Source organism: Spea bombifrons, chromosome 4 (assembly GCF_027358695.1).
Source record: "Spea bombifrons isolate aSpeBom1 chromosome 4, aSpeBom1.2.pri, whole genome shotgun sequence".
Lineage (NCBI taxonomy): Eukaryota > Metazoa > Chordata > Amphibia > Anura > Pelobatidae > Spea > Spea bombifrons.
In genome coordinates, this window is record NC_071090.1 from 67,519,386 (window position 1) to 67,529,002 (window position 9,617).

The window sequence follows — 9,617 nt, forward strand, 5'->3', positions numbered from 1 at the left end:
ACTACTTTTCTTGCGCTACTCACTCAGAAAGCTTTGTAACATGAATCACTCCATTTGCAGGTTACACATTTGTAAGCAAAGCTAATTAATCTAATTAGCCATGACTTTATTGAAACAGCGTGGATTGCATCTGTACCTGCCATTCTCTTATGTGTTTCTGGGCCAAGAACTCTAAAAAGATTTTAATCGTTTACCACTGATTTGCTTATCTGCAATGATATGATAAAATCCAATTTTGTTATTGTTATTAACCACATTTAATTGTAACAATTTAAGAGGTACCTGCAAGCTTTCATCATAACACCAATATGATCAATATGACTTTATGTATAGTCTGCTATTTCAGCTTAGTTGTATTAGAAAATACTTTACGTGGATACAAGAAATCAAAACACTTCAAGTTTTTGATAAACCTTGTATAAGCTACCACCTGATTATTTTCATGCTTGTGAGGATAATGGCTAAAGTTATATATTGAGGATCCCTAAGCACTTGTTTTTTCAGAGTTTGGAGTTAGAGTCAATGTATGCACTGCAAATGTCCCTTAAAACAAGATAGAAACCACAAATACAGAGTAGTGTAATTTTCCATATAGTTATCAGGTTGCATGATTATATGTCTACAAGGTTTATTATTTGACTAAGTTCATTTTCCTGGCACCAGAGCCGACCTTGGCGCCCCTGTCCGGGACTTAGATTAAAGCATCTTTTTTTTGTTTTTTTTTAAAAACCTTAGGCGTTGTGGCGCCCTGTGCGGACTATTCCTCTGGCGCCCCCCCTCACTACCCCCCTCTCTGTCCCTTCAAACTACCCCCCCCCCTCTGCCCCTTCAAACTACCCCCCGCCCCTTCAAACTACCCTCCCCTCTGCCCCTTCAAACTACTTCCCCTGCCCCTTCAAACTACCCCCCCCTGCCCCTTCAAACTACACCCCCCTGCCCCTTCAAACTACACCCCCCCTCTGCACCTTCAAACTACACCCCCCGCTCCTTCAAACTACACCCCCCCTCTGCCCCTTCAAACTACACCCCCCCACACTTACCTTGTTGCCGGAGTCCTGTGGTGAGAGCGGGAGACATCCGTCTTCTCGCTCTGCCGCGGTGCCGGCATCTCATGTTGAGCGCTGGACTATTCCGGCGCTCAACATGAGATGCCGGCACCGCGACGGAGCCACGGAGAGTAAGGGGCACCGAGCGGTTGCTGAGAACTTCACGAGCAAACACTCGGCGCCCCTGCCCGGGACTTAGATTAAAGCATCGTTTTTTTGTTTTGTTTTTTTTTAAAACCTTAGGCGTTGTGGCGCCCTGTGCGGACTACTCCTCTGGCGCCCCCCCTCACTACCCCTCCCCTCTGTCCCTTCAAACTACCCCTCGCCCCTTCAAACTACCCCCCTGCCCCTTCAAACTACCCCCCCTCTGCCCCTTCAAACTACACCCCCCCGCCCCTTCAAACTACACCCCCCCTCTGCCCCTTCAAACTACACCCCCCCGCTCCTTCAAACTACACCCCCCCCTCTGCCCCTTCAAACTACACCCCCCCACTTACCTTGTTGCCGGAGTCCTGTGGTGAGAGCGGGAGACCTCCGTCTTCTCGCTCTGCCGCGGTGCCGGCATCTCATGTTGAGCGCTGGACTATTCCGGCGCTCAACATGAGATGCCGGCACCGCGACGGAGCCACGGAGAGTAAGGGGCGCCGAGCAGTTGCTGAGAACTTCACGAGCAACCACTCGGCGCCCCTGCCCGGGACTTAGATTAAAGCATCGTTTTTTTTTGTTTTTTTTTAAAAAACTTTATTTAACATGAATGATGTTAAATAAAGTTAAAAAAAAAAACAAAAACAAAAAAAACCCGATGTTTTAAGTTAAGTCCCGGGCAGGCGCCCCTGCTACCATGGCGTCCTGCCTGGCACCCATACATTTTTATTTGTATTACCTTAAATTGTTATTGAATTAAAAGATGACACATTTCTAGTGCACCCCTTTGCGTATTACACTATTTTTCTATTATTTTTGAACTTTTGGGTTTGGGACAGGGAAGGGTTTTTTTAATTTATATTTCTAGTGGGAGGGGTATGTTTATTTGGTTTTTAAATTTTTTAACCTTTTTCATGTTTTAATATTAAATTTTTTAACTGGCGATCCCTTTGGGGTTTTTATATACTTCAAGGATATAACCAAATGGTACCCCATATAATGTCTGTTTATGTAACCAATTTTTAAATCTTACTTTTATTTTGTATAATTATTTAAAATATTTTTTTTAGATTTTGTTTGGAAGAGGGAAAATCTTTTACTACCATGTAATAGATGCAATGCAGTGGCAAAATTAAGTTTCAGTTGGTAGTATAACCTGTATAGCTTTCAAAGTTGCATGCACATCACTTATGCCTGCCATTTTCTTCTTCCAGATACAAAGGGAAAACTTACAGGGCAACAGTGAAGATTGTCCGAACGTCAGATCAAGTTGCTGATTTTTGCCGGAGAGTCTGTGCAAAACTGGAATGCTGCCCTAATTTGTTTAGTTCAATGCAGGTCACAGAAATATGTCCAGAGAACTGCTCCATTCACACAAAGACCAAATATAGTGAGTATTTAATGTGTAGGGATTTGAATGTTTGTGATGGATTACTAGTAGATTTATTGATACTAATTTATTTGCATTTTATTTTGCGTTATGTAACAAAGTAACGTGAAAATGGTGTATTCATTTTATTTTTGATGGTCAAGAAATGTAGCTGTAGATTAGTAGATCACCTACCATACCATTTGATCACATACCATACCATTTGATCACATACAATGATTTCTGTATTTTTTATTTAGTAAGACACTATAAGTATATACTATAGGCCATATTTACTTTAAAAAAAAAATCATGTTCGATAGTATTTATATTTATATCAAAATCCTACCATATACAAAAGGCCCAGTTACCCCCTTATCAATATGAATTTATCACCATAATTTAATCTGACAATATACAAACATAAACAGAATTGATATGAAGTATTCCTGTCACGCATACCTTCTGTACATCAAATTAGCTTTGTTTTATATGTGCCACCATGTTAGGCTTAATCAATCCTTTTAGTTCAGAAGAGGTACTAGTCACACAAATTACAGACTATAGTTCTACCCCAGGTAGAGACCTAAGAGGTATTATTTAGATTGAAAAATCTGAATGTTCATAGTAATGGTGTGCGCAAGAAAAGTAAAATGTAAAAGGTGAAGTATATAGATTTACATAAATGATGTCTGTGTAGTTTAAATATGAGTAGATAGGTTAGTACAAACTGCTTATCAATCCATATTCACACATTGTTGACCCTTTTATTAGATAAAAATATATTTTTATAGATAATATTAATTACAATCACAAATTATACTTCAGCTTACTACTATGGAAAGAGGAAAAAAATATCAAAGCCCACAGTTGGAGAACAGAATATGGAAAGTACTCAAGCTAAACCAACAAGACGCAGAAAAAGGAGGAAATCCATCTTTGTGCAGAAGAAGAGGCGGACTTCTACAGTAGATGTCACTCCAGTGGGCTCAGCAGAGGTACAACTTTTGAAAATGACCTTAGTAGTTGTTGCACAAGGTGGTGTAAAATGAAAGTGTGTTATATTCTCATCAGTGTAAGATAATACATAATATGCATCTCTTTTTTTCAATGAATGTAGGAATGTCAGTAAAGCTCTTCATGTTATATTGTCTAGTATTTGCCATGTCCACCAAAGGACTTGTCAACTTTTTTTTTGCAACTATAGAGCATTATAATGTCACGAGCACAGCAGGGCAGCACACAATGTTATTATAAAACTAAATAAAAATATAGGTTAACTATGTTAAATAAGTCTACCTAGCATTTGGATTTATATGAATTGCAAATTTAACAAATTTTGCAATTTGAACAAATCTCTGAAAGTGGGTCAAAATCCTCCACAAAACAAACAAAAATGAAGCAAAAAGCTCAGAATTTTATTTGAATGTCATTGGCTCATTCACTTCCACTCTCTCACACTCTTATTCACGTTCTCTCACACTCTCATTCTCATTAACTCTCTCATACTCTCTGAATGTCCCCCTACCTCCCCCGTCAGCCGCTTCCTCATCTCACAGCTCTTCTTCTTTTCTCACACCTGCTTCATCTTCTAGTTCTTCCTTCTTCCCTATTCTGTCTTCCTCCTTCGTCTGCATTTCCGCAGAGATGACCTCCTGGTGTTTCGCAAAAATGACAGAGCTTCCAGTGACATCATCTCCCCTGACTGGCGGATTGGGGAGAGGGTATGCCCAGAAGCTCCTCCATTTTCCCCAAAGATAATATCCCGTGAACTTCCACAAAAATGATGGAGTTTCAGGTGGCATCCTCTCCACCGATTGGTGGATGCGCCACCATTTTTGTGGAAGTTCACCAAGAGGTCATGTCCGCGGAAATGTGGACGACAGAAGAGAGAAGAACAAGAAGATGAAGAGGATGCTAGGGATTAAGTGGAACTATGGAAGTGGGCTATAGGGAGACGTGAGAGAGCGAATGAGTAAGAGTGAATGTGGGTGTCAGACATTTTTTCTTTTGCCAGGTAATAAGAAAGTGGTGAAGTTTATTTCTACTAAAAACAGCTTTTCTAAATCAATTTTCAGGGTTTTTTTATCACAACTATATTCTTGTTAATTGACTGTATTAATAGTGTCATTAGGATTTTTTGTGAAATAGTTATAATTGTTTTACAATATACATTAAATATCCTTTGACAGGAAAGTGGTGAAGAAGATGGAATGGAGGAAGAAACAGGAAGTGAAGAAACAAGTTCCGAGCTACGCGATGACCACACTGACACATCCTCCACTGAGGTGCAGTCTGTTCGGCCACGCAGAGCAGTGACACTGAGAAGTAGTGTAGAGTCTGACAGGCCTCCTTTAGCAGACAGAACAAGGAGAGACAGGAAAACACGTTCCCTCTCTAGCCGTGAGGAAGACAAAACCAAAAGTGGAATAAATGTATGTATCTTTTACTTTCATACCAACATACAAATCTCTTAACTTTTAATGATCTAACTTTGAAGCCTTTTGTAAAAGTTGCAAGCTAAGCAGTGGCTCAGAATTTTTCATTAGGCATCGGTAGGGTTCAATGGTTATGTTTTAATTAAGTTATTTCTTTGCTGTTATTAACTACTTCCTATAGATACTGAATAAGGAATACAGGACAAATTAATTAATTTAACAAATCAGTATGGGGATAAATTGTTTGGTGAAAAATAAACACCCAAGTTTGGGCTAAAATCTTGTGTATGTAGTATAGTCAAAGTGCCGAAATTAATTTGTTTCACAAATGAAATACAATCAAATGCGTATGTTGTTTTTTTTTTTTTTTAACAAAACGTTATGAAAAGTAATGGAATGTTCTCCTTTAAAACAACACTTTTTGTGTCTATACTATATGGCTATAGGACAAACAGGTGGAAGAAGAAGAGCACCTCGTCCTGGAGAGTAACCCTCTGGAATGGACAGTAACTGATGTTGTTCGGTTTATAAAATCCACAGATTGTGCTCCTTTGTCAAAAATCTTTCAAGAACAAGTATGTATTTTGTCATCTTCTTCCTGCCTGGCTATGTTATGAAATATTTTACCTTTATCTTCTAGTACTAAGTCACTAAACAAGTAGTACTGTCGTACATAAGCAGAAAAATGTCTATATTAAATACCAGGTTTGGTGTTACTATTAAGGAGAATTTCACTCTTGTCTCTAACGTTGGCTTTCTTTTCAAATGGAACCTCATATTTATGGACAGATATCTTTTAATTCAAGGATACGGTTAACTCAAAACAATAACATTCTATATAGGATAAAATGGTTAATGCTTTTAAACATATTACATCCACTTTGATGCACCAAAACTTGGTGCAACTTCTAATCAGCCCTTTGAGTGTTTTTTTTCTCAATATAAAATGAAAATATTAATCAATAGCAATTCAATAACCCATATATATTTGTTTGATAGAAAGATTAAAAAATTAAACAAAAACTGATATATATTTCATCTGATATATATTTCATAGCAATATAAATTTGGAATGTTCTGATTAGCCACCCATGCCATATTGTGAAAAAGTACTATAACATTCAATAAAATTAGGCAAGAAAAACAATATTATTTGAAACATTACCAAATTAATTCAGATTCACTAAAAGAATAACATTGCAGTCAACTATTGTACTGCTGATTGCTACAATAATATATTTATATTTATAATAATAATATTTTCTCTTAAATCCACTTTTCGAGAAGCCTTTGTCAGATATTTACAGAACAATGTAGTTGACATGTTTTACTCTTTTTTTTTAGGATATTGATGGACAAGCACTTCTGCTTTTGACTCTACCCACAGTTCAGGAATGTATGGAACTGAAACTAGGTCCAGCCATCAAATTGTGCCATCAGATAGAAAGAGTTAAGGGGGCATTTTATGCACAATATGCCAACTGAAATTCTTTTTGCTTGTTTCGGTGTGTCTAAGGTTGCAAAAATAATATGTATGTTGTGATATAATGTAAAAAAAAGGAAGAGCCCTCCTATGTGTACAAAAAGATTGCTGTAAAGGCCATCTTTTCCTTTTTCCTATTGTACAGCAAGTAGCTCTGTTTCTACATAGCTCAGAATTGTAAAAATGGAAGAACCAACGCACATGAGCAATTATAAAATATTATAAAAAAAAAAAAAGCCAAAAAAAAATAATTATTGTTAAGTATCAGGCTTCCTGTTTGTCTGACTTTGGGCATATTTAAGCATGTCTGATCTTTTAGCAAATCTTGTAATCTTCTTTCATATTGAAAGTGTGTGGTTGTTTTTACTGTGATCCGTGGCTTACATGAAAGCTTTGATATCAGTGATTAGCACACTTCCTACTATTGCTTTTTTTCTAATTTTTTACAAGAATGCTCTTTACTAAGGTGCCATTTTATTCCTGCATCAGCGGTCTATATGGTACATAGTTAGGACTACATTTCAGTGGATTGTGGAAAGACCTTGACTAAGATTGTGTACTTAAAGAAGAATGTGGAGGTTTCAGCTCTACTCAGTCTACCAATGACTTGGGAAGTTGCACCAAGCTCTACTTACAAAATAACTGATGGTACAAGAAACTGCCTCATTCACTATTTTGAAAATATGTTACATCTGATAAACATTGTTGGGTATGAATATTAATACTACTGAAAGAGAAGGAGGACATAGAATGGCACTCATCAAACATCAAATATTACCAATTTTGTAACTCAAATCTGAGTGAACTCAAGTATAGATCTCGTAATATACAAATTAACTCACAAGTGAGTTTATGTATAAAGAGTGATTCCAGTGCAAAGTCTGAAAAGTGGTCCTTTTACCACAACAACCAGTTGAATGATCCTTCTTATTGGAGAACTCCATTAGTTGGTGATAACAACAATTCAAACACTGTACTAAATTCACTTTTCATACAAACACACAGAGAAGGATATTATGGCATGTTCTTATAGTTATCATTTAAGGAACATATATTTATGGTCTCTTATTGAGTTTATCTTAGTAACATATTCAAACTTGTATATTAGTTTGCATATATTCTTTAAAAAGGATCTCATGTGTCATTTGTTGTGTAGTGCTTATTGTAGCACTAATCTGCTGCTTGTGTCACATTTGGGCAGCAGTGGACATTGCTTTTGCCAAGAGGTGTATGTGTTATTCCTGCTTATTGAGGTGGGGATGCATGAAAATCATGCCCACCATTCCTCACTCAGACCCATGCCAGTCCATCTACAGTACGATGTGGTGGTAGACATTTTATAGCTGAAGATGTAAATGTAGGTGGAAAAGACATAACTTCTAATTATTCAGGGGGATTCTATGCTAGCATTTAACCGCAATGTGGGCCTAACCTTGATCTTTGTATTATGTAGTTCTGGGTGGCAGGTTGTGAAAGAGAGTACATTTTTAATTTAAACTTTGGATCACATTACCATATATGGTATTTTGTAACCGAGTAACCCGTAAAATACCATTCCCCTCAGTATATTGAAAGCTCATCATTATGTGGTGTTATGCTGTTGTTAACACTTTACACTCATGGCCAAATTTATTAAAGCAAACCATATGTAATAAAGAAGAAAATGCAACATTTGGAGCCGTTACCCATGAAAACAGGGAAATACTTCCCTTTTAAAGTTTAGCACTCTGTTTTTGTCATGATAAACATTATGCTGTTGGCTCTAAAAAATGTTCGAAAAGTTTACCAACTTTTTTTACTCTTTTCTACCTTACTAAAGAGTTAACGGTCGGTTAATAAAAATGCACAAATTGCTAAAATATATGTTTCCAGGAATAGCTTTGCTCCGCTCATTTTATTATGCAGCTAGTGTATTTGTCAGTGACAGAATAAGGTCAGTTTTTCCTTCTGAAAAATTATCTTTAATGTATGATCAGTAAATTGTTAAACATGCCTATTTAAAAATACTTCAGAAGGTTAGATGGTCTTGGTGTCAGGCGACTTAAGCAGCTGCTTAGCCCCTTGAACCAGGGGGATGTTATCTGTTACCATAGAAAAAGTGAAAATGCTCCAATGTGTGTTTTTTAAACTTGCGGGGGGGGGGGGGGGGGAGGAGAGAAAACTCCCACAACCATAGGAATGGACACATGACGTCTTTGCCTACATTGGCATTCTAAATGCATGTTACCTGAAGTGCTGTTTGGATTACGACCGGCCCAGGATATATAGAGTTGCCAAATTAAATCAAACAGCTAGCATTTAAAAAAAAAATACAACCATTTAGAGTAAGAAACTATAGTGATAACCAATTTTATTCGATGTTTTGCCCCACAAGAGCCTCTTTTACTTAGAACAAGATATTCATCTGATTCCTTTTCTTGGCTTTCTCATGTACTTACAAGATTTTTTTTCAAATGGTGTAGAAATGCAGAAAGTTCACGACAAACAAAGCTACCCCAGCATAAAGTCTCTTTAATTCCAAATTTTACAGTTTTCATAAACAAACTGGTTTTTACAATCCTATATTGTTAAGATTTACCAAAGAAACATGCAAAAAAAAAAATTCATTACTCAAGCAGAGTAGAGTCAATTAGAAAAATCTCTCTGATTTTGTGTAATTTCTGGCTTAAATATACATACAGAAAATATTTTTACGTGCACTTCCTGTATTTCAACTTGTTTAAACTTTACGTGTACAATATGTTTTATGAATATGAATTGCCACATTTATTTTTATCAGTTAGCTGTAAACTAGACTAAGGTATGATAATGAAATTTATTATATTCACAGGAAGGGAACGCAAGAGGTAGACACTATTGATTTTATTATGAAGGACAGGAGTCAATGCATATTAGTTTACAGTAACATGTTTCAAGCAGAGATAGCTAACCTGCTGTTGCTGAATTGGAACTCTCACGAACCTCAGCGAGAAGCAGATTACATTTCAGTTTAACAGATGGTAAGCTGTAGCTTTCTGTTGTAGGCAAATTAAAGTTATGTTTAATTTCTGATGGTTGGGATAAACTTAGTTTTCTCTTTGAATTCTGGATCATCAATGTGGTTTACAATGACCAGATTGTCCATAAGACAAGGAACA

General features: G+C 36.9%; 1 protein-coding gene and 1 long non-coding RNA gene across 3 annotated transcripts in view; both read left to right on the forward strand.

The window, feature by feature from the left end:
- SFMBT2 (Scm like with four mbt domains 2) overlaps positions 1 to 6,526 on the forward strand; it is a 90,491-nt gene extending 83,965 nt beyond the window's left edge. For both annotated transcript variants that reach the window (XM_053465410.1, XM_053465409.1), the window contains exons 18-22: positions 2,405 to 2,580; positions 3,388 to 3,557; positions 4,752 to 4,994; positions 5,444 to 5,572; positions 6,342 to 6,526. In XM_053465410.1, the coding sequence (XP_053321385.1) occupies positions 2,405 to 2,580; positions 3,388 to 3,557; positions 4,752 to 4,994; positions 5,444 to 5,572; positions 6,342 to 6,482 (859 nt within the window). In that variant the 3' untranslated portion in view covers positions 6,483 to 6,526. The remainder of the gene's footprint in view (positions 1 to 2,404; positions 2,581 to 3,387; positions 3,558 to 4,751; positions 4,995 to 5,443; positions 5,573 to 6,341) is intronic.
- A 1,881-nt stretch (positions 6,527 to 8,407) lies between these two features.
- LOC128492749 (uncharacterized) lies at positions 8,408 to 8,795 on the forward strand. The gene is made up of 2 exons (XR_008354133.1): positions 8,408 to 8,563; positions 8,740 to 8,795. It is a non-coding gene; the product is annotated as an uncharacterized LOC128492749 (long non-coding RNA).
- Positions 8,796 to 9,617: the final 822 nt, after the last annotated feature.